At 32.8% G+C, this 25,198-nt stretch overlaps 3 protein-coding genes across 4 annotated transcripts; 2 read left to right on the top strand and 1 right to left on the bottom strand.

Annotated features, from left to right (window-relative positions):
* Positions 1-973: 973 nt before the first annotated feature.
* LOC105155968 (protein RGF1 INDUCIBLE TRANSCRIPTION FACTOR 1) lies at positions 974-2,773 on the top strand. 2 transcript variants are annotated; one of them, XM_088877969.1, is made up of 4 exons: positions 974-1,115; positions 1,232-1,445; positions 1,766-1,981; positions 2,318-2,773. In XM_088877969.1, exons 2-4 carry the CDS (start codon positions 1,368-1,370, stop codon positions 2,564-2,566), a joined length of 543 nt encoding a protein of 180 aa, XP_088734095.1. In that variant the 5' UTR covers positions 974-1,115; positions 1,232-1,367; the 3' UTR covers positions 2,567-2,773. The 2 variants fall into 2 exon arrangements, with proteins under 2 accessions (XP_088734095.1, XP_011070268.3); XM_011071966.3 differs by having other exon boundaries at positions 978-1,115; positions 1,257-1,445.
* Positions 2,774-10,112: 7,339 nt separating this feature from the next.
* Positions 10,113-17,098, bottom strand: LOC148789229 (uncharacterized). Its single transcript, XM_088877927.1, has 10 exons — positions 17,081-17,098; positions 14,820-15,058; positions 14,685-14,764; positions 14,016-14,473; positions 13,214-13,915; positions 12,971-13,066; positions 11,355-12,047; positions 10,960-11,212; positions 10,369-10,860; positions 10,113-10,294 (listed from the first exon to the last, which is right to left on the bottom strand). The coding sequence occupies exons 1-10, from the start codon at positions 17,096-17,098 to the stop codon at positions 10,113-10,115; spliced, it is 3,213 nt and encodes a 1,070-aa protein (XP_088734053.1).
* Positions 17,099-17,443: 345 nt separating this feature from the next.
* LOC105156288 (Plant VAMP (vesicle-associated membrane protein) family protein) lies at positions 17,444-24,659 on the top strand. The gene is made up of 7 exons (XM_011072384.3): positions 17,444-17,655; positions 18,476-18,546; positions 19,070-19,151; positions 19,873-19,988; positions 20,268-20,387; positions 23,094-23,168; positions 24,409-24,659. Exons 1-7 carry the CDS (start codon positions 17,598-17,600, stop codon positions 24,541-24,543), a joined length of 657 nt encoding a protein of 218 aa, XP_011070686.1. The 5' UTR covers positions 17,444-17,597; the 3' UTR covers positions 24,544-24,659.
* The last annotated feature ends 539 nt before the right edge of the window (positions 24,660-25,198 follow it).

The following is a 25,198-nucleotide window of genomic DNA, read 5'->3' as shown; positions in this document are numbered from 1 at the left end:
CATTAAAGAAAATGCGACATTAAATGTCTTCAATATATTAAATTTTTTAATTATTTAATATTGCGAAGATAATCTTAATATAATTTTCGTTATCGTAGAAAATTATGTAATATATGCCAAGTGAAAAGGAAAGGCAACAACGAAACTGCTGTTATTATTAGGGATAGTTACACTCTCTTCTGTTGAAATTTGATGTAATTATACCTAAATTTTTTGTAGTTTAGAAATTTACATCTAGCATCCTTGAGATTTGCTTACGTATAGCTAATAAATTCCTACGTGAGTTAAAATTTGCCGAATTTGCTGATATCAATAAAGAAATTGAATAAGAATTGATATTTACCATCAATTGACTTATTGCAAGTCAAACACATTTTTTCAAACTAAACTATCCTTATAACAGTGAACATAACCTCATAACATGCATTAATGTGTGAAAATGTATAATGGTTAATTTTTCATAAAAAGATTTATTTGACATACAATAAATTATAAATAAGTCAATCGGAGGTAAATATGAATTTTTATTTTATTTTTTTGTTAAGTAAATTCGATGAATTTTAATTAATTGATGAATTTATTTATTGGATGAAAACAACTTTAAAAATCTTAAATATAATTTTTTTAAATTACAAAATATTTACATGAAATTACGCTAACTTTTAGGGAAAGTATTGTAATTATCATTTATTATTATTATTTTTATTATTATTAGAAGAAGAAGATAATCAAGAAAAGGAAGAAAGGGGAAGCAGGTCGGCTCTTCCTTGCACCTAACGTATCTTCTGGCTCAGCTTCGGAGCCAGGCTCGGACTTTGTTTACGCATGACTTTGAAAGAGATAAGAACAAGTCCTCCCTCCCTTTCCTTCCCCCACCCACTCTCGCTCTCTCTCTTTCTCACCGCCTCCATTTCCTCCCTCTTTCCCTCCCTTCTACCCCAATACTTTTTCGGAAATACGCACTACTGTCCACTTTCTTGATTCAGAGAAACTCGAGCGTTAGCAGCCACAGGCGATTGTTTCGTTTCATACGGAAGAGCATATCGTTGAAGCTGGCGATTGATAATAGAGATACCGCGGTTAATGAAATCAAGCCCAAGAACAGGGGAATCATGGTACTAGTTTTTTTGCGCTTTGTGTTCTTCATTTTTTCTTTTTGTGGGTTTCTGTTCAATGTTCATTCTTCAATGGCGAAGTTTTCTCTCTCCTTCGGTTTTTTTTGATTTTGTAGCCCTGTTCTTTTTTTTTTTAAATAGGGAGCTGATGAGGAGGAGAAGCGATGGCCGCCATGGCTGAAGCCATTGTTGAAGGAACACTTCTTTGTTCAGTGCAAACTTCATGCTGATTCTCACAAGAGCGAGTGCAATATGTACTGTTTGGATTGTATGAACGGCCCTCTGTGTTCGCTATGTTTGGCTCATCACAAGGACCACCGTGCAATTCAGGTCAGTTTTACTAGATAACAGTATTGATTCCTTTCTCCTCTCTCAGCTTCTTCATCCAATTTTTCTATTTCTGCCCTTTCTGGGTCAGATTTCAGCCTTTCCATCTCTCGCAAAATCCCCGGTTTGAGACCAGTTTTTGATCATCTGGGCCTTCACGAATTCGCAATCCGGCGACTTGTTTTTACTGTTTATGACCTCTGGGGATCTGTTTTCCCAGCGTTGACTTGGAAAATGCAATTTGGTTCCAACTTTTTACATCCCCTGTTTTCACAATCATTCATGTTAATGATTTGGTGCCTGATTCGGGTTCTGATTTGCAGATAAGGAGGTCATCATACCATGACGTTATCAGAGTTTCTGAAATCCAGAAGTATTTGGACATAAGCTCGGTCCAAACATACATTATCAACAGCGCTAAGGTCGTCTTCTTGAACGAGAGGCCACAACCGAGGCCCGGTAAAGGCGTCACCAACACATGCCAAGTATGCGACCGTAGCCTCCTCGATTCCTTCAGATTCTGCTCACTTGGCTGCAAGGTTTGTTCTTATTGCTTCAGATTTCCTCTGTTGTCTGGCCTAGTTGTGAAATCCTCCACATTTTGGATTTGAATAGTTCGAAGGGGTCAGTGTTTAAGATCATTCATTGCTAAATTTAGTATCATTCGGCGATTTTACAACTCTTTTGTAATAATGTTAATTGCCTTTTACCTGCGTGAAAAGTTTTAACTTTCTGAACTTTTTTAAAGCATCTCTTTATCTCGTGTGTCGCTGCCCTTTTTCTCTCTCTCTATTACAGAGAGAGAGAGAGAGAGAGAGATCATCGTACTCAATCCAATGTACAAGGGAGTTTGACTTTTGATTCTTGATCTTCAGATGGTTGGAACATCACCAAATTTCCAAAAGATGAAGAAGCAATCACCGGAGAAGAAGAGGGCGGCATCAGCATTGGAGTCAGAAGACTCGTACAGTAGCAGCAGCAGCAGCCATGGACGGAGTAGCACCAAGTTCCCCAGCTTCACCCCGTCGACTCCTCCTCGAACCGCCGTCAACCACCGCACTGCAAAACGAAGAAAGGGTATTCCCCATAGAGCACCCATGGGAGGGCTTACCTTAGAAATATAGAATTACCTTCATATTTGACTATAATTCCCTCTCTTTTCCATAGGGAGTTACTGCATTGTATATGTACATATAAAATATATAATATAAAGAAAGTGTAATATAGAATGTGAAATACAGGAGTGCAGAAATAAGACAATGTAGAAACAGTGAAGCTACTGAAGTTAGTGTGAACATATAAATAGTACAATAAAGCTTGTTTTTCCATCATTCTTCATTTCTTCTCATGCACAAACACATGACGGGGTGCTGAGTTTAAGTCGTTTTTCCAAGAAGAGTGTAGGTACTAGCTATGAATGAGATGACAAGGACTTAACCACCGACTTGGTGATTCTGATTCCGACAGTGGTTGATTCCGAATGCAACGGTTAATGCTAGATGGTGTAAAATAAAAATTACAAATATTCTCGTAAAATTATAAATATGTTTTTTTATCTGTCATAAGACTTGTTTAGAGAGTTATTTAAATAAAAATATATTTATAATGATAATAAGTATTGGGAAAGTGTATTGTAATTTAGCAAAATGAGAAAGAGGGGTGAAGGTCATAAAAGTTAGGCAAGAGTTTGTGGTACAGGTGGAAGCGTTTGTAGTGTAGGCGTACCGGCCTTGAATTGCTACATTTGGAATGTTGTGGTGAAGTGAGGTAAGAGGGAAATCCAATGGCGGGGTGTAAGGGTGGCGGGTGGTGATTGATTGGAGAAAAGCGGTGTGTATTGGGGGTTGGGTCAGCCCGCCCTTCCCTTATTCTATATATTAATTAGTTTGTGGGTGGAGAAGGAGTTGTAGTTGCTTTGGTGGGGACGCTTTGCTCTCTGCCCTTTCATTGTGGACACTTCTCATCATTTTCTTCATTATAGTATAGATAGTAATACGGGCATGCCCAATGTATATGTACAAAAAATAAATTGAATATATTACATTATATTTGGAATTATGCTGGTTTTTTTATTTTATTATTTAATTTTTTCCAACGTATCATATAAATTAGGGTTGATTATATTACACGTTTTTTAAAAATCTAAAATTATACTTTTCTCCCAAAATAATTTAAAATTATATTTACATTTTTCGAGATTTCACAGTTTGCATCTGACTTTCTTCTGTTAGGATTTTGAAAGGAAAATGCTATTGTTAGCAAAAAAGAAAAAAAAATTGCATAAAATTTTCCTTTTTATTTAACGTTTTCATATAATAATTTGTACTTGTAGAGTAAAAACGTAATGCTCTAATCTCACTTCTTATATATATATTATGTTTATTTCTTCATAAGTATAAAAATGCAATATTAAATGAGAGAAAATAGTAAAAACATACGTGTTTTTTTTTTTTTTTTTTCCGTACGGCAACATTTTCGTTCAAATCTTGATATAAGAAGGTTATCTGTAAAGTGAGAATTTTTGAAAGATGTGGAAGTATAATTTAAAAAAATATATATTATATAGTATTTTTGAAGGAAATTTAAGTGTAATTGAGCATATAAATTATGTGAATTCACAACTTACTATGTAACCTTTATTTTTGAGTGGAATCTTTAGTCAGCAAAACCTCACATGCACTCTATATGTAAAATTGAAGGCCAATTTCTTATGTTGCACTTTACTTTGTTGAAATATTGAAAATTATTTGCTAATAAATTTTAAATGGATAAATGGTGTCCATATAAAAATAAAATTTACACTCCCTTTTTATAAAAGAAATATTTTTTTAAAAAAAATAGTAATAAGACAGTATTTGTAATTATGATAAATTTTATAAAAAATTATTATAATTTGTCTTAAAAAATAAAACAACAGATCAAAAATTGGTGGGCACAGAAGGCCCCTTTTTTAGAAGTCTTGAATAGAAATGTAGTGATTGTTTGTGCTTTGTTTTTTGGACCCTAAGAAAATTTAGGACAATTTTCGAAATTCGAAGATGATAAGGAAGTTGATGTTTACATTGGCTTTGTTTTTTATTGGACATCGAATAAAAATAATATTTTGGTTAAACTATATATATATATATATATAAACAAACAGTCATACACGATATTATTTAATAATTAAAATTGATATCTTATGAATAATTTAAAAATTATGAATCTGCATTTAATTAACTGTGTGAGTATTTATATAACGTGAATTATTGATTAAATTGTTGTATATATCAATTTAATTATTATTGATGTAATATTTCGACTCGATCGATGACGACCATTATCGATCGACCTATGATTGGGATACTTAGAACTCTTTTATTTTTTTTTTTTAAATAGAATTTGATTAGAATTTATTTATTTTTACTTTTCACTTTTTGATTTATTTTATATATATATAATTTTTTTCACCCGTAAAAAAAAATCTCTTCATTGTCGGAGTGACCTATATTTTGAAGTATTATTGAATTGATCGAATTTTGTATTTATATTTTTATTGAAAAGAATATTTTTGTTCTAGCACTTGTCGCATCTAATAATAATTTTTTAGTTTAAATTTTTTTATTCTTAAATATGATGAATTTTATGTTGAAATAAATTTTAAAAGTATTAATTTTCAAAATTAAAAGAACATCTTCGAGTCATAATTTTTAATTAGAATACTAATAATTTAAAATTTTAATATAAGTTATATTTTAAGGATTAGTGGCAATTTAAACTGAATATAACTTACATAAATTGCTCAATAATTTAAAATTAAATTAGCTTTCTCAAATTAGAATTGAATATAAGTATATATGAACTAAATAAATAGAAATAAAAAATCACACGCTTAAATTTAAAGACACACTAAAAAAAAAAAACTCTCATTAAATAAATTCAAGTATTGAACCTTAAATTTTTTTAAATTTGATCGTATATTTGTTGAAGTTAACAATTATCGTACAATCTTTATAAATTAATAATATTGGGATCAGTTAAATTTTTTTAATTTAAAAAGGTATTAATTATTTCATAAAATAAAAATTTACTAATTTAAAGAGATATATTTTTTATTCAACGAACCTACATTATTTTTCATGCAGAAAGCACTTATATTCGTAATTTTTTGTTGTAGTATGAGAACCGAACACCGAAGCTTTTGTTTGCAGTAAGAAAAGTTAGAGATGAAATACAGTTAAATTTAAAATTTAAGAAAAAGTAAACAATAATATAATCATATTTTATTAAATTGTCCTGGTTATATTTATAATTTTGTAGAATTATCAATTTGTAATACTGAAGAGATTATAAATTTATATAAGGGTCTTTCGAAAAATTATAATTTTATTAATGTAAATATTGAATTCAAGTCGGGATAAAAAGAAATTATTATTTGTAAAAATTATTAATTTATCGAGCATTAATTTATGAAGGTTTTATAGTAATTAATAAAATAAAAAAAATGAGAAAAACATAAAAAATAAATTAGTGGACTCCAAGACCACATGTGAAACAGCCACCCAAGGTGGGTGGGCACCCAGCCAGGTGGCATCCACCCTTCCCACTTCTTGTTTTGCTAGCCTTCCAAATGGTTGGAGGAAGTTTAGAAACACGTTTTCAGTTTTCAGTCTAGAATATTCTGTAATTACGCGTGGTTCCACTCTTTTATTGTTTTCCTCCTTGGGAAAAGTAATACCCGCTTTCAACCAATTCCGGATGAGCTCAGACTCCACACACTTCGTCTATCTTTGTAAATTTACGTTACTTGACATTGACTCAACCAACACATTAATTTTAGGGCTTATTTATTTTATTAATATGAAAATAATTCAAAACTAATGCAAAATTATTTGTTGTAACAAATTTAATGCAAGTCGTCATTGCTTGGCTTTTTTCCTAATTTTTAGGTTGAAGTCGCCATCACCGTTATTGTTTTTTATTTTCAAATTTTTATATTTTATTTGTTAATTAATTAATTAATTATAAATATTTAATTAATTATAATCATCAATAAGTTTATAGAACTTTTATATATCAAAAAAATAAAATCAACTATTACAAAAATTACGATAATTACATATTTTAAAATGATGGCTCGTCCATAATTTCGCCGGTTGCAGTGGTGCCGAAATCTTCTTATTTTCCCACGCACATTCTGTTTTGGCTCGTATTATTCATGATCATAATCAACCACATTAATGTGCAATCAACTTGATGATGTGACTGAAACGACGGAAATGAGATTGGTGAAATGCTATATCCTAGTGCATATGTTTGATTAATGCTAAAATCAAGGTCAAGATCGACCTGTACAGAAAAAGCTTCTACATGGCTTGGCATGTATATAATTGATTGAAATCAATCAAATTGTTATGGTGGTTGAGATATGTAGCAATCTTGATATAGAGGTTGAGGTGTATGCTCTATAAAAGGATCAACTGTATCTACTCAAATATTATCACATTCAACTAAACCAGTGAAAATTCTGCTACGACTTCTTCTTTGTCTATGGGACATGGTTGGGGCATCCTTGTGTGGCGTTGCACTTTGACAGGCCATATTTCGTATTTGCTATGATTGTGTGACGAAATCATAAATATTTTTGGATATTACCTCGACTAGATCCAATAATTGATTGAATCCTTCGATATCGTGTGGTCTAGGATGATAACTTAATAGAAGAGATTGCATTTGGTCAGCCTGGATTACATAGAAATTAGTGAATTTTAATGCAAAAGAAAGCGTGTTTAAAATAAAGTATGTTTTATTATATAAAATATCACAATTTGCAATGTGGATGAATCTCCAGATTTGTATCCACTTTGCACACGTCTATTGATAGATAATGATACAAAATTGGGTGTTATGTTATTGTACCACTGGCAACATCCAGGTTCTGTATTTATCCCATTGGAAATGGGTAGTCGACGCCCAATCGTATCATAGCATCTCTACCATCCACAAACGTATTGTATGTATTGTAGGTGTCAGTCTGTGCTTGTACATACTTTATGACAGAATTGTTGTAGGCTCATCTTGTGATCGTAAGACATTTCTAGAATGATTTGCCTCATTCTGAATTGATAAGAACCTATTTGAGATGATTCATTTCCACGATGACATAGAAGATCATATGACATGGTGACTTTCACAATGGGTTACATTCAACTCCGTGGGCTATAATGCATTATAAGTCCATGTCATGCGGTTCACATCCGTAATAGTTGATTATATTCTTTTAGCATGTAAATTTTTAAATTTATTAATATTAATCATTCGTCAAATAATTAAAATTATAATTACTAGTTAATTAATTCAGTAAAGAATAAAACTTAACAATTTGAAAAAAAAAAAAAAGACTTGAAGTCGACAACCTAACTTTTTCTTTAAAACAATTTAGCAAGTCGTCTGCCAATGACGACTTGCGTTAAATTTATTACGCCACACAATTTTGCATTAGTTTTGAAGTTTTTGCATTAATAAAATAAATAAGCCTTAATTTTAGGGTGGATTTTTTCAATATTTTTTAAATTAAATTTAATTAAACAAATGTTTTTTATTTTTTTAAAAAAATAAAACTTACATCCTTGAGTTTGTACGTATAATTTACTTTAATACATATTTAGTGCAATGATTTATACAAACAAACCTTGATAAATCAACACCCCTTATAGGGTGTATTTATAATTTATAAAAGACAATAAAATAATCAAAATTAATATCAAGAATGTTTATAATTTACTCTTAAATTGAGGATAAATTTCAATTTTCACTATGACCCTACATTGTAGTTATGCTATATTTGGGCCTCTTAAACTATGAAAATAGGCATTTTTTTTTCTTTTTAGTTAAGATAATAGTTTTTTAATTATTCCAAACATTTTGAAATATATAACCAGTGATGAGTTGATTTTTTTAATTTTATTTAATAATCTAAATCAATTAAGTTTAAACTAAATTAGTTATAAAAAGGTAAATATTAAAAATGGTTCCTCATATTTGTATTTAAAATCATTTTTATTCCCTTGTCTTCATTCTCTGATCTATCTGTCTTAGGGTTTGTTTAGTTCAATGAGGAGAGAGGAAGTAAAAGGGGAAGGAGAAGTGAAAAGGAAAACGAACGGACTAAAAATAATAATTTTTATTTAAATTGTTTGGTATACTTAGAAAAATAAATTCTAAATAGTTTTTCTTATTTGATACCTGAAAAATAAATTAGGAAGTAAATGATGTCAATCAAAATGAATTAGCCCAAAGAGGTCTAAATAGTCCACAAAACAGAAAAAAATCGCTAGAGCCTAAATTCGCAGGTTCAGTTCGAGTAAGAGCCCAAGGTGGCCCAAGAAGCCCAATTTAGGTAGAACTCCCAAAGAATTTGGCTGGAGGCGTTCCAAAAAAATTAATTGGCCAAAAGAAGCTCAACTGACCAAATTCGAGATGACCCATATTCTAAAGGGGCCTCACTATTCAACAAGGAAACTCCAGAGGTCCTACGTGGCCACTGCTTAGGTTCTCCTTAGGTGCCATGTGGAGGACTTTGAGTTTAGTTGGGGGACTTCAAGTCCCTCAACCTCCTTATGGGCCTTTGAGACTTTTTTATATCAGAACCCTTCGGACTTAAGCTGGTTAGACTTCTATTTTTGGGGCACACTATGTATGTCCCCTTGGGCCGCTTGGGCTTTTTCGAATTGGGCCCCTTTGGGGACACCATAGGCCTTGCATTTTTTAATTCTTTTAGGCCACTTAAGTCTCTTTATGTCAACTCATTTTTATAAACATCATATTTATATATATTATATATGTGATACATAAATATAATATATATATTTAACATTCACTACTATAGATATAATATGCATAGTTTTAGATCTAAAAAAATTAATTTTGAATTAAAAAAAATCTGAATAGCAAATATATAGCAAATAAACTTCAACAATTTAAAAATTATGACATCAAAATCATTTTATACTTAAGAAAAATCAAGAAAAATGAAATTAGGAAGGCGGTATGCACACTCTCGAATTTCTAGAGACAACATAAATATAATTACGTACAGAGCTCTCATGTAGAGGAAAAGATGTCGCCACTCCATTTATATATGTAAAAGGATCATGTGAAGTAGAAGCGACTGGGAAGTGTGCATCGAAGGATGTCTGCCTCTCATCCCATCTTAATGTTAGCTTTGTCGCCTCGTTATCAGATTAAGACAAAAGATTGTAATATATTTCCCAATTAATTTCCGTTACTTCTTGGCCTAATTACACTTAAAACCCTTCTTGGGCTAATTCCTCCAAAAAAAAATTTAGAACCAAGGGACCACCTCGCATTGCCCCGTTCAGTCGCCCCTGCATAAGGGTGCTATTGTTGGAATACAAAATCAAATCGACAAATGAAAGAGGTAGCAATTGGGAGAAAAATGAGTTCTCCATTTTCTGTGGACAAAATTCTGTAGAATCTGTGTTACAAGGAAGAAGACGAAGATTGATACAAGATATATATGACACATCAGTTAACTACCTGATAACCAACTAACAGAAATAATAACGACTTGACCCAATAGGAACACGAATAAGAGACATAGCACTCCACATAAGCAACTAATCATCAGTACAACAGCAATACAAAAAAACGTGTTTCTATCACACGACTTCACCCTGTATCTAGAATTCCAACGTCTTCTTCAGCCTGTTGTTCCTTCATCAAGTGCTCAGACTTCAGTTGCTGCTGCTGCGGTTCATGCTGCTGCTGGTTACTAACTTCAACAGCCCCCCCACAAGTGGGACTGGGAGCAAAAGAGACGAGGCCAACTTGGAGGTCAGTGATAAAAATGACTGCAATGGCACAGATTTGGTAAAAACGTCCGCTAATTGTTGAAAGCCAGGAACAAAGGAAGGTGACACAAAACCATCCTTGTAAGCATCTCTAACAAGATGACAGTCCAATTCAATGTGTTTAGTACGCTTGTGGAAGACGGGATTCGCCATTATATGTAATGCGGCCTTATTATCACAATACAAGTCAATCGGAAGAGAGACAGGAACATCTAAATCAGACATTATATAGGAAATCCAACGAAGTTCACAAACCGTCGAAGCCAAGCTTCTGTATTCAGATTCTGCGGTGGACCTCGAAACAGTCGTTTGTTTCTTGGTCTTCCATGACACCAATGCATCGCCAAGGAAGATGCAATAGCCAGTGAGAGACCGCCTAGAATCTAGACATGATGCCCAGTCAGCATCACAGAACGCACGAATAGTGAAGGTATTGGTTGCTGGAAAATATAGTCCCTTTGAGGGACACCCCTTAAAGTATCGGACCACATGCAAAACAGCTTTCCAGTGCGAGTCACAAGGTTGATTAAGGTACTGGCTGAGCTGCTGTACCGGATAAGAAATGTCTGGTCGAGAGAACCCCAAATAAAGCAATCGCCCAACAAGTCTTCAATAAGAATCAGACCGAGAAAACAGAGGACCAGAGCCTGCAGCTAGCTTCAAACCTGAAGGAAAAGGGGTCGAGGCAGATTTTGCTTGAAGTAGACCAGTGTCCTTCATTATATCCAATATATACTTGGTTTGAGCAATGTAAAGACCTGAAGAACTCCTTGCTATTTCAAGTCCAAGGAAATACCTCGCATCCCCCAAATCTTTGATAGTGAATAACCTGTGAAGATAGTGCTTAACTTGAGCAATTTCAGCAATGGAAGGCCCCGTGATGAGAATATCGTCCACAAACGAGTAAAGCCATGAGACCTGAAGAAGAAGGTTTCATAAATAAACAGTGATCATGTACTGATTGAGTAAAACCATATGAAGTAAGCTTCAAAGTAAACTCGGCATTCCATTGGCGTGAGGCCTGTTTAAGGCCGTATAATGAGCATTGTAGCTTGCAGACCATATTGGAAGGAATTGTGTATCCTTCAGGGGGGAGCATGTATATGTTTTCCTCAATATAACCATGGAGGAACGCATTGTTTATATCCAGCTGTTGAATGGGCCATGCACGAGCAGCAACAATGGTGAGGAAAATTAGTACAGTTACAGATTTTGCAACCGGCGAAAAGCTATCTGTGTAATCAACGCCCTCTATTTGACTGAATCCCTTTGCTACCAAACGTGCCTTATGCCTCTCCACCGTACCATCCGCACGAAGTTTGGTCTTAAAGACCCATTTGCAAGCAATGACACGTTTACCTACTGGTAAAGAAGAAAGCTTCCAAGTATTGTTAGCTTCCAAGGCCTTCAACTCTGTATCCATGGCCTCTCTCGACTCCCTATGTTTCACAGCCTCAGAAAAGGATACGGGCTCCTGCAAAACAGACAAGGAGGCTACAAACGACATATATGCAGGAGTATGTGAATGCAGTGAAGAGGGATGACTGGAAGGACACACAAAATCATTTAACCAAGTAGGCGGATGGAAAATTCTGGTAGAACGTCTGAGTGATGGTGTAGGTGCAGGAATATTTTCAGAGGTTGAGGTAGATAATTCAGATGATAAGGGTATATTTTGAAGGTCATCTTGAATGGGAGCAGGGAGGTCAACAGATGGATGGATCACTAGGAGAGGACAAGATGAAGGCTGATCCTGCGAAACAGAAACAAAGTATGGGAATATGTTCACATAAAATTGGACGTCTCTTGAGACAATGACATGATTGTTGTCCATATCAAACAATTTATAGCCCTTTTGTGTCATCATATACCCCAAAAGAACACATTTACTGGCTCTAGGATGAAACTTAGACTTCTGGGGATCAACATTAGTTGCAAAATATAGGCTTCCAAAGGTACGAATATGATGATAGGTTGGGGGATTTCCAGTAAGTTTTTCGAAGGGTGTTTTCCATTGAAGGATTTTGGAAGGTGTCCTATTGATTAGGTAGGTTGCAGTGAGTATAGAGTCGGCCCAAAATTTAAGAGGCATTGACGCCTGAAAAAGCAAAGCTCGAGCCACATTCAAAAGTTGCCTATGCTTGCGTTCTATTCTCCCATTTTGTTGGGGTGTGTAGGCGCAAGATGTTTGGTGTACAATCCCGATCTCATTGCAAAAGGTTTGACATTCTTTGTTCAAGAATTCAGAGCCATTATCGGACCTAATCACCTTAATTTCTTTAGAATATTGGTTTCTAACCATGGAAATGAAGGACTTAAGGACATGAACTACTTGTGATTTTTGTTTTAAGAGGTAAGTCCAAAGGGAACATGAATGATCATCTAGGACAGTTAATATGTAGCTGCAGTTTGAAATGGTATACGTAGTGTAGGGTCCCCAAACGTCCAGGTGAACTAAATCAAAAGGAGCTTCAGTTTGAGATAAGCTCGAAGGAAAACAGGTTCTAACTTGCTTAGCTTTGTGACATGTCTCACAAAGTTTTCACAAAGCTCAATAGAGTCCACAGTAACAGAAGTGAGAAAAGGAATACATTTCATTATTGGCAGAGGAACATGACCCAACCTGTGATGCCAGGTTTGAAGATTACAATGTCAGTTTACAACATTACAAAGTACAGAGGAGTGGAAAGGATTTTGATGAGACAACTGCCTAACAACGTACAAATTTCTGTGTATATGTCCTTCAATTAAGATGGCTTTGCTAGCTTGGTCCTGCAATAAACACTTTGAATCAGTAAAGTGAAAGACATAAGAGGTATCACGACAGAGTTGGCTAACAAACAACAAGTTAATAGAGAAGGAGGGAAGGTATAGGACTTGAGTGAGGGTAATATAATGATTTAACTGAACTGTACCAACATATGCAGCTGTTTTATATGTTCCATCAGGGAGATGAACGTGTTTGGGTTGTGAAGGAATAGCAAGTGAATGGAATAGATGAAGATTAGTGCATATATGGTTTGTAGCTCTAGTGTCCAATATCCAACAACCCAAATCAATTCCTGAGGGTGTAGAAACATTACCAACAAACTCGATGTCTTCGCTGCAAGCAAAATTTGAATAGCTGGTGATAGGATCACTAGCTGCACTGCTTCTTTGCATCAGCTTGATCAGGTCCACCATTAAATCTGTCATCTGCTTAGCATGATTAGTTTCTGCAGAGGTATGTTGTTCATTGGTCGCTGCAGCTGCAAAGGACTTAACCCCCAAGACTTTCTTCTTCTTTTCATTCAAAGTTTTGTACCAATCTGGTACACCATGGACTTGAAAACAAGTGTCTAAAGTGTGACCGGTTTTATAGCAATGCGCACAAATCAAGTTTTTCTTCTCCATATATGATCTTCTCTTAGTCTGAAACCTCTCAGCACCCTCTTTCCTGACATCCTTTGAAGCAAATTGATAAGCCACATGTTGGGGTACGACAGCCATTTCAGTATGTACTTGCCTTTGCTTTTCAACTGTGAAAATCATAAAGAATGCCTGTTCCAGAGTAGGCAGAGGATCCTGCATTAGCAGCTGGCTTCTTTCGTTGTCGTATGTCTTATGTAGTCCCATAAGGAACTGCATCAATTGCACATGCTCATTCCGTTCTTCAATCACCTTATTCACTCCACAGGTGCAGCAACCACATGTACACTTTGGGTTGGGTGCCAAACTTAACAATTGATTCCAAGATGTCTTCAATTTTGTCACATAAGCAGTAAGAGACAGAAGAGATCTCGTGTTGAATCCGATAGATCATCGGTCCATTGCTTCTGCCATATCGACTCTGTATCTCCAACCAAAGTTCTCGAGATGAATTGACAAACATAAAGGATTCAACAATTTCTCTAGATATGGAATTCCATATCCAGGAAGTAACCAAATGATCAACACGACGCCACTGTTTGAATGATGTTGATCCTATCTCAGGGCTTGGAAATGAACCATCAATAAAGCGTAGTTTCATTTTCGTACCTAAGGCAACATAGATGGAACGACTCCACGGTAGAAAATTCGTGCTATCCAGGGGAGAGGTAGCCAGTGTCAGGCTGGAATTCTCCGAGGGATGAATGTAAAGTGCTTCTCGTTCCAACTGCTCTGCCGCAGCTCTGTTTGAGCTTGATTCTGCCATGTTTTCTGCAAGCTCAATTCAAAATATCCCAGAGACCTTCATATAGAAGGTTCTGATACCATGTTGGAATACAAAATCAAATCGACAAATGAAAGAGGTAGCAATTGGGAGAAAAATGAGTTCTCCATTTTCTATGGACAAAATTCTGTAGAATCTGTGTTACAAGGAAAAAGACGAAGACTGATACAAGATATATATGACACATCAGTTAACTACCTGATAACCAACTAACAGAAATAATAACGACTTGGCCCAATAGGAACACGAATAAGTGACGTAGCACTCCACATAAGCAACTAATCATCAGTACAATAGCAATACAAAAAAACGTGTTTCTGTCACACGACTCACCATATATCTAGAATTCCAACGCCTTCTTCAGCCTGTTGTTCCTTCATCAAGTGCTCAGACTTCAGTTGCTGCTGTTGCGATTCATGTTGCTGCTGGTTACTAACTTCAACAGCTATCTCGCTGTTGCCCTCTTCTGAAAGGGGCGGCAACTCAAATTTGAGAGCGGTTGCCCATGATCTGGGCAAGTGTTGTCGCCCAGATCCAGGGTGATATCGGCCCCATTGTCCAAAGAGGAAGCTCTACCTCTTAAATTCACATGTATTCATTGTGAAAGTTTAATGAGATATTGGCCGGTTTTTCACAGCAAGGGTTTTAAGGACTACTTTGGTCAATTTCTTGAAGTTTACGATTAAGGGGTCTCTAAGGTTTGTTTTAATTATAAATACTCTTTCGTTCCTTTGAAAATTATAATTATCTTTCGAAAATTACAAACTATCCAACAACTACTCCCTACAGTGAGCTGTGTATTAATTTGTTACGATATTTGTAATTTCAACGAGGGGTATATTTGTAATTTTTCAAATAATAAAAAGGTATTTATAGTTATAATAAATTTGAAGAGAGTTTACCCTTAAATTTAATTATAAAGAAATTATAATTTATGATATTAAAGAAAGAAGAGTGTGTTAGTAACAGACTATCAACATGTTTCTATAAAAATGTATTTTGAACATTTTAATGTAATGAATTAGTTATTGGAACAACTTTAATCAAAGTAACTCTAGTCTCTACCACTACCAATGAATGGCAGGTCAGATGGGCCTACGCCACAAGAAATGACTCAATAGTTATGAAAAAATTTAAGAATTGATTATATTTAAATTTTCTTTAAAAAATATGACATTATATTTTCACTCAAAAAAATTTGAAATTACACTTATATCTTTAAAAAATTTACTATTTACACCTAACTTTCGTTTGTTAGGATTTAGACGAAAAATATCGCAGTCAGTAAAAAAAATTGCATAATTTTTTAATTTTATCTCTCATTTAACGTTTTTATGTAATAAATTTGTACTTATGAAAGGAAAAAGTGAAATTTATTAACCTCACTCCATATATATATATATATATATATTATATTTATCCTTTTATAAGTAAAAATATATATATGAGAATGTTAAATGAAAATTTATGTATTTTTTATTTCATCAATATTTTTCATCCAAATCCTAAGTGAAGGGAGTCAGGTATAAATAAAAAAATTTCAAATGGAATGTAAGTGTAATTTTAAAACTTCTTTAGGGAGAAGTGTAATTTTGAATTCTCATAGGGGATTTAAGTGTAATCAACCCAAAAATTAATGGTAAAATCAGCGTCGAGCTAATTAACAAGTAAAACTTTCGTTGTTAATCTGTATTAATATATACTTTCAAGAATTCATTGTGAAATTCATTAACAAGTGAATTTTAGTTGTTAAATTTGTTATTAAGTAAATTTTTTGTATTAAATATATCGATTAACAAGGAGATTTTTTAATTGTTACTAAATTCGTTATTAAGTAGGACAACCAGAATCAATTGAGAACCTTTCAGTAGGCGGAGAAAGAAAGAGCATGGCTTGGTGGGCTCAGAAAAAGATGGTCGGCAAATTTGCCCCATAAAGAGTAGCAATGTTCCGAGGTCTCGTCCTAAGATGAGATTTCCCCCTATTCCACTTGATGTGGATTACCGATAAAAATTCTATTAGGAAAAAAGAATAGGCTATTGAGTAGGCACTCGTAAATTAGTTTTTTCGTTAGTCAAAATTCACCTAATTTATAAATATTAAAAAACTCACAGTTACAATTGCTTATTTGCGGGATTAAATTGCATTAAACCCTTTGCTACAAAGATTAGTTCATGGTTCTAATATATATGGGATAACTACACTCCTTACTGAGATTTTGTGTAATTACACGTAGAGACCCTCTGTGATTTTCGGCTATAACATAATGTATATATATAGTTTTGTAACTAAACATAGACCCCTGTGTTTTCAGTAAATTTTGACTAACGAAAGGACTTATTTGTTAGATGAAAACAAATATCAGGAACATTAAATATTATTTTTTAATAATAAGGGGTCTATGTGTAATTAAATTAAATTTCAGGAAGAGAGTGTAATTCTCCCAATATATATTTATTGAGTTATAGCCGAAAACAAAACTTTTTCCAAGAAACTTGGTCTCCAATCCTTTACACCATGTTAAAGTGTATAAGATTGCTTTGTCCTAAACATATGTTCAATGCTAGTAAGAAATTTCTTACTCCAACGCTTACCTTTTCAACAATTGACATTGTTTCCCAAAAATGTAATAAATATAAATATAAGAAAGTCTAAATCTCACATTTTTTCTAGCTTAAAAGTTTCAATGAAATAAAAGAAGGAGTTTGTGAAAATAAAAATAAAATAGTAAGAACATACAAAAAAAGACTTTCATAATTAATTAAATTCCACCATTTGGAGAAGTTGCGCAAATTTTGAGGATGAAGGGTTCGTTTTTAACCATGTAAAGAATACTCTAATTTCTTTCTTTTTTTTTTTTTTATAAGTCGTTCACTGTCTGATCCTCGTTTTTCGTGGAGCTCTTAATTCTCGCTTTCTCTGTGCCTGTCTTCTCTCTCTCCCCCCCTTCCCTTCCTTACTCTCTCTTATTATCTTTTAATATTTTTCTATCTGTATTTTCTAACGTCCATGGTGACATGTTATCGCTTCGAATTTTACTCGTAGTTGGAATTTAAAATTTCATTTTGCTCTATTCATATTGAGCTGCGATTTGGTGTGGTTGCTACTACCATGACTGTTGCCGCTAACCACTTGATCTCTGTACAGCCGGAGGACCTAAAATTCCAATGTATCTGCTTCTCTCTCTAGTTTTGCGTTCGTGTGCGTGTGCGTGCGCCCGTACTGTTCTTTCGCAAATATTTTATTTTTCTTTTTGTATTGGCATGCGAAGTTGTTAAATTATTTGCATATGAGATTTGTGAAGTTAGAAGCCCGAGTTTGGTAAAATTCTATAATTAATAGAGGAATAATTTAGATATTTCCTAAATATGAATGAAAATATTTCATTTGATGACTTACTTAAGATTAATTGTACATGTCTTGTGTTTAATTATATTATTCAATTCATGTACAGAACTTGATTCTTCATGGGAAAGGTAAGATCCTAAAGAAGGTTTCTTAAATTCAAACAAATAAGTTCACTGCTTTAAAAACATTACTGGCATTTATGCGACTACTTTGTATTAGAATGTTTCAAGAAAAAATGCAAGCAATCTCATTGTGATATTGTAAATGAGCAAGTTGTCACCCTCTGAAAAAAAAAAAAAAAAAAGCAATTTACGTTCCTATATTTTTCAAAATGTAGCAAATTTACCTCCCTATATCTTTTAAAAATGAAGCAGTCTACCTCCCTATCTAGGAAGGTAAATTGCTTCTTTTTAAAACATACAAAGAGGTAAATTGCTACTTATTTATTTATTTATTTTTTTATAGGGAGGTAATGATTTGCCTATTTACAATATCACAGGGAGTAAATTCCGTTAAACACGAATGTTTTATATGTTATTGCTAGTTTAAATATCTTCTTTGGTTTGGATATCAAAATGAAACTTTGTATATGTGAGTAACCATAATAATACTGTCTTTGATACCATTATTTCTTTTGTTAGTTGAGCTGGAGAAACAAAGTTATTGTGATCTCAAAATTACAAGCAACACAGAGAATCATGTTGCTTTCAAGGTACCACATGCCAAGTAGTTTTTTTGTCTTTTCAGCCTTCAGTGAACGCTAGAAAAAATATGATTTTTGGTTACGGAATTTTATTATAGCCAAAAGAAGAAAATTATGGCAAATGCAAATCAACCACGGCTTTGCAATGATCATTAGCCGTTGTTTTTTGCAAGTGTGGCCAAAACATTAATTAGCCATGGTTTTGTTTTGTCTATGGCTAAAGACCATAGTGAATGTTGCTTAATCATGGTAAAAATTTAATCCGTGGTCATTTATGGTGTAGCGAAAATTTATTTTTTTGTAGTGAAAAAATGTGCATTTTCAATTTTGTAATGATTTTCGTTTGCAATGAGAATAGGTTCGGATTCGTTAATGAAATTGTGTTTTATATTGAATTGTGATGTTAAATCAATATAATTCCAACGAAAATATGTATAAATAATGTATTCTTACTTTAATTACTATTTGAAAAACTGAAAATGATTTATGCAACTTTGTTTCTTATCATTTGGTTTTGTGTTGAATTTATTAGGTGAAAACAACCTCTCCTAAGAAGTATTTTGTGAGACCAAACACTGGTGTCCTGCATCCATGGGGTTCTTGTGTCATAAGAGGTACTTCTCTTTACCATTTTATGTTTCAATAAATAATAGAGTTGCTAAAACTTGTTTCATATCTAATTGCTTTCTTCATTTTTAAAATAACTCATATTTTGATTTTCATCGCACGATAAGATTATATTTCAGAAGTAAAGATTTCAGGGTTGAAGGCAATTTATTCCCTGTTGTATATAAAATAAAATAAAAAACTCTCTGAGAAAAAAGAATTAGCAAATTATCCCTTCTGTTTTGGAAGCAAATTACCCTTACCTGTACCTTTGTTTTCTAAAATACAGGAGATAATTTGCTCTTTTCTTTTTCTCAACAAAGGATTTTTGTTTATTTCATATCACAGAGGGGTAAATTGCATTTTTTCCAAAGATTCCAGCTTCACCTATATCAACCTCAAATTCAAATGAGATATTTTTAAAGAAACATTTAAAACATTAGTTTATAGAACGAAATATTTCAAAATTCAAGTTTTGACGTCTCTTGTTGTGCATGTACTATAGTCCCGTAACTATTGTGTAGACGCGTTTTGTTAGGGTATTTTTAATTTTAGAGGGGTATTTATATTTTTTTTAAACAATGAGAAAATATCTGTGATTAAGACAAACCTTACGACAGCCCCATATTTACATTGTCTTATTTCTAATTCATAGGTTTTCTTTTATCATTGATGTGAGAGCTCTTGAATCTCTTTCGATTGTAATCTTTGCTTCTCATGTATATTTAGTAACCCTTCAAGCTCAACGGGAGTACCCTCCTAATATGCAATGTAAAGATAAGTTTCTGTTGCAAAGTACAATTGTACCTCCAAATACTACAGTCGACGAGCTTCAACAAGACACTGTAAGAACTTTTTAGATTTAGTCGAATCAAACTAATCATAGAGTAAGTGTATCACACTTGCTATGTGATTAATCATTTTTTTAGAACTGTACATCAATCATACGACAAGTGTATTGCACTTGCCATACGATTGGGTCAAACTCGGCAGAACTGGGTTCGGATTAGAATTTCCCGAACATGAGTTCATGGGTCGATCTTTACTATGAATAACTTTATTGTACTAATAGGACACTAAAATTAGTTATGTGTTTCTTTGTTAAAATTGGTGGATACATACAGTTTAACAAGGAATGTAACAATACAATAGAAGAGTGTAAGCTTCGAGTGGTGTACATGGCTCCTCACTCAGCTCATGGAAGTTTTGAAGATGGCATTGGCCTAAATTTTGATTCCAATTCGGTAAGTTTTATATATAATTTATCTTTTTCTTGTGCTGCATATAAATTTTATCGAAATAATCCAAGTAAATTTAAGGACCCTTTGTGTTATATTATTTACGGTTAATTATACTTGAACCCTTCAAAAAATATAAAATTACACTTTTCCTCAAATAAATTTTGAAATTACACTTACACCCTGATCTGAAAATTCATTGTGTGCACTTGAACCCCTTTTGTTAGTATTTGGACGAAAAATGGCAACACTAAAACAATATAAATTTCAAATTTTACCCCTCATTTAATATTTTCATATAATAGTTTTGTACTTTTGAAGGAAAAAAAAATATAATGATGTTAACCTCACTCGACATATACGTATGCTATATTTATCCCTTTGTAAGTACAAAAATATACACAACAATATTAAATGAGGGATAAAATTCAAAACTTATATTTTTTTTGCTTATGTTAGCATTTTCTGTCCAAACCTAACAGAAGATGGTCGGGTCTAAATCGAAAATTTTCAAAGAGGGTATAAGTCTAATTTTAGAACTTTCTTGAGAGAAAGTGTAATTCAACATTTTCAACGAAATTATAAGTGTAATTAACTCTATTATTTATAGTGATAGTTTCAAATGAGCTTTATTTCTTCCAAGTAATAATCTACTTTATTTTTTTGGTTTTTTCTTTAAATATGATTCATCAATCTATCAACATTTATCATATCATGAGCTTGATTTGTGCTCTTGTTTCCCTTATTTCTTTTAGTGATTATATCATTTGCTCATTTTTCCCAAAAAAAGTGCACCTACTTAAATTAATCATATGCACGTCACGTGCACGTTTTTTACTTTAGCAAATTTCGACCATTTTTTAATTAAAATTTTAAAATCTTAAAATAAAATTATTAAAATAGATTCGTACAAACTTAAAACTGCAATTCCTATTTAGTAGATATAAGCCAATATGACAGGGGTTGGTTCTTGAACTCATGATATTTGACTACATTTGTTATAACATCTACACTTAAAATTTTGTAGAAAGATGTAGCCTCATAGGTCCATAATTGTTTATATTCCATGATACATTGTGATGAGATCAAAGAGGAGGGAAGGGTATAGTGATGAGAAATACATACAAAAACAAATTCTTAGCCTTTTGATTGTGTTTGTGAATTTTGTGAGATTTCACTCCTAATGGGAAGTGTATATTTGGCGCCTGTATGAACTTTTTTGGCTTTCATTTTCTTTTTTTACTTCTGTGCTCGAATAGTTTATTTGATACTTTTGATTTTCATCTATTTTTTCAACTATAACTTAATAACGTGGACCACATACCCATAATGTAGCTGTTAAGTACTTTTGGTTGGAGAAAAAATTGACCATTCTTTCCACAGTAGCATATGTATGATCCACTTGGCTTACTTGATTCACTTATGGGGGACACGATTCTTTATATTGCTTTTACTTGGTCTCAACTTACAGAAGTATGAAAATTGTGGGATTCAATTATTATGAGAGAAGAGAGAAGTTTCCCTTTCTTTGCCTAATTTTCTTCAATTTTTGGTCTTTTTCCCTCTAACGTATGTAGTTATATTTTTCCCTGGAGTAGTCCCAAGTTGAAAGACGCGTCAATTCTCCCCCCAACCAGAAACACTTAACGGGCACGTGGCCCACGTTGTTAAACTGTAGATGGAAAACTAGATGAGAAACCAAAATACTAACTTTATAAGTTACGGAAAAATATTAATTCCACAATAAATAGGACAAAAAATGAAATATACCTTATACATAGGACCAAAAATGTTGTTTCTCCAACTTATAAGATATGACTTAGCAACCATTTGAGGATTTCTTTATTTAGATACAAGTTAGAATTACTTATGATGGATATTGTTGCAACGCGTATAGACCTTTAAGAGGATATATTACTTTAGAAAAATTATACTTTTAGATATGTAATTATAAATATATATTCATCTAATCCTGTACTTTAGGAATTATAAATTTAGTTCTATAACTTATACCCTCACACATTTGATTTAATTTTGGCACATTTGGTCCGGGCCCTCATACATTTGGTCTTGAATTGATAAATTTGACCTTGGATTATTAAATTCGGCTCTCTATTTCCGACAAAAATATTTTGCTGTGAAAATATATGACAATTACAAGTCAACCCACATGGCATTCGACAATAATATATTGGCCGAAAAGTTTATGGAGGTACAAATTTTGACAATTCAGGACCAAATTTGCGATGCCTAAGACGAAATATGACAGATTTTAAACCAAAAACGGCAAAGTTATATAAGACCAAATATGTGAGGATGGTATAAATTATAAGACTAAATTTTGTAATTAGTAAACATACGTGACTAAATGTATCATACCTTTCATAGTTAGAGGACTAAAAATATAATTTTATTTTATTATTTTCTGAAACAAAAAGTTATACTAATTTAATTTTTAATCATTCATGGCATTAATTTTTTTCCTTGATCCTTTATTACCTTTTTGATTTCATTTCTTATAATTCTCCTCCAAATGAGCCTACCCGAATTAACCAAAACTTACATTTGACATTACAATATACAAGCCCTTGATGTTATATTCTTACGTTTTAGTATTTAATATAATAAAATCTAACACGAAAACCCAACCATGCATGGGACTTTATTAATTTGTACATAACTACTTAGTTTTTGTTAATTATAATGTTGCAGAATCAGGGTTTGCAACGCCTTAAAGATGAAAGGGATGAAGCTATAAGGCAAACAAAACAGCTACAACAAGATCTGGTTGGTATACTTTACAGGGTATATTACGATAAGTTCCTTTAAGATTTGTCATAATTATAAATACTTCCTTATTATTTGAAAAATTACAAGTACTCTAACAAATACCCCCTTATGACAGCTCATTGTAGGGGATATTTGTAATTTTATGGGGTATTTATAATTTTTCAAACAACGACACGATATTTATAATTATGATAAATTTCAAGAAAACACCCTGTAATTTACCCTACTTTATATACTTTCCTTTTCACTACCAAAAGGAAACATTATTGTTTTCCTTGCTCCATGCTCTTTTACTTGTTTTTCTTGTGTGGTATAGGCTACTCCACATAGCAATACCAATATTCAATTTGCAACTAAAAAGTTCATTATTGTCTCCTATGCTATTTTTGGACCTTGTATTCTAGTACAAGAAAGAGAAAAGGTATCAAAAGATGAAACATAATATGTTTTAATTTAAGAGTAAATTACAACCAGCTCCCATAAAATTCGTTATATTTGTAAATATCTCTTTATTATTTAAAAAAATTATAAATAACCCCTAAAATTATATGTACCCTAACAAATACCCCCTTGTAACGGCTCAGTGTATGAGGTATTTGTTAAATAATTTTGTAAGTTTAGGGGCTATTTATAATTTTTTGTGTAAGTAAGACAAACCTTAGAGGAACCCTTTGTAATTCACACTTAATTTATAGCTAAAAAAGCATTCCAAGTAGCATTTTTCTTACTGAGATCCAAGTACCAAATATACCATTAGTACTTGTAAGCATAAATTCTTTCATTCCGAATGTATGTAAAAAGTAAGAAGAAACTGCATTTTTCATTCTATATTTTAGTGGTCAGCACACTTTTTCATCCCATTAGTTACTACTTTTTTTATTAATAGTCCGATAAGCAACAAAACAATTCACTCTTGGTCCTTTCATCAAATTCTATTAGTATTTAGATAGAAAGAGCCGCATGCTTAGTACGTGGCCGTTATTTAGAAGGCCGAAGAGCTAGCGGTCTTTTTCTATCAAAATACCAACAGAATCTGACAATAAAACTAATAGTGAGAATTTTCATAACTTATAGGACATGAATCTTGCAACTAATGGGACGAAAAGTGCACTGTCCCTAAAAGATGGGACGAAAACTGCTACTTCCCCTAATAAGTAACAATACATGCAGCTCTCCATGTGTATCTTAGTCTTTTGTGATTGTTGATTCCATATCTTTTTCATACTTGTATTTTTAGGAAATTCTTAAAAGGCGAAAAAGTCGCAAAAACATGCCAGGGTTGTCCATCAAATTTTCACTTCTTGTGGGACTCATTGGAATCACAGTAGGTTTCCTGTTGAATTTATTGGTATCCTCACCTTCTGCACAATAAGTTGGTTGGAGGTGTTGAATGTTGTGGATCATAATTTTCATATGAAGATATGCGTTTTTTTTGTTTTCTTTTCCTTTTTTCTGTCTAACTCTGTATATTTTCTTGTTGGCATAAGTCTTTATTAATTAGTTGGTTTATTTAAGTTTCTTTAGCTATTGTAGTGTCTTTTGATGCTTTTCAAAACAAAAAAGCACTTTATCAGCTATGATTCTTGTTTTGTTGATCTTGATTGTACAAATAATACGTTGATTCTTGAAATGTTGTGAAACGTAAATGATGGGCGGTAATTGTGTATTAAAAAGTCGCGATATATAAGAGTTGGACTTTTTACTTTTAAGACAATGTTGGCCTGCACTGGTGGTAATGGTAATTTCTCTTTCAAAATTTTTTGAGGACCAACGAATCAAAATAATATTCTGAACCCTCTCAAATAAGAAACACTAGAATGTTTGCTATTACAATGAATGATTTGAATTTGATTTTATTAAAAAAAGATGGGGATAGGTGTGGCCTAATTTATAGAAATTGGAAAGGTGTCATTGATTGAATATGTCCAATTGAAAAAGATGCTTGTAAAAATTTGTGATTTTTCATTTGAATGGCACGTCATTTCACCCAAAGGACATGCAGTTTCACTATCAAGACACATTAATTC

This window comes from Sesamum indicum, linkage group LG2 (assembly GCF_026168435.1).
Source record: "Sesamum indicum cultivar Baizhima isolate 11 linkage group LG2, ASM2616843v1, whole genome shotgun sequence".
NCBI classification, from domain to species: Eukaryota; Viridiplantae; Streptophyta; class Magnoliopsida; order Lamiales; family Pedaliaceae; genus Sesamum; species Sesamum indicum.
Note: the sequence above shows the minus strand (reverse complement) of the source record. Positions and strands in the feature narration are given on the sequence as shown.

Coding starts and splice junctions, on each gene's coding strand:
- LOC105155968 (XM_011071966.3), top strand. Junction 1,446..1,765: donor AGGACCACCGTGCAATTCAG/GTCAGTTTTACT, acceptor TCTGATTTGCAG/ATAAGGAGGTCATCATACCA. Junction 1,982..2,317: donor TCTGCTCACTTGGCTGCAAG/GTTTGTTCTTAT, acceptor CTTGATCTTCAG/ATGGTTGGAACATCACCAAA.
- LOC148789229 (XM_088877927.1), bottom strand. Junction 14,474..14,684: donor TTCTGTTAGTTGGTTATCAG/GTAGTTAACTGA, acceptor TTGAGCTTGCAG/AAAACATGGCAGAATCAAGC. Junction 13,067..13,213: donor CATATAAAACAGCTGCATAT/GTTGGTACAGTT, acceptor TGTTTATTGCAG/GACCAAGCTAGCAAAGCCAT.
- LOC105156288 (XM_011072384.3), top strand. CDS start 17,598: ATGACTGTTGCCGCTAACCACTTGATCTCTGTACAGCCGGAGGACCTA. Junction 17,656..18,475: donor GGAGGACCTAAAATTCCAAT/GTATCTGCTTCT, acceptor TTCTTTTGTTAG/TTGAGCTGGAGAAACAAAGT. Junction 19,152..19,872: donor GGGTTCTTGTGTCATAAGAG/GTACTTCTCTTT, acceptor ATGTATATTTAG/TAACCCTTCAAGCTCAACGG.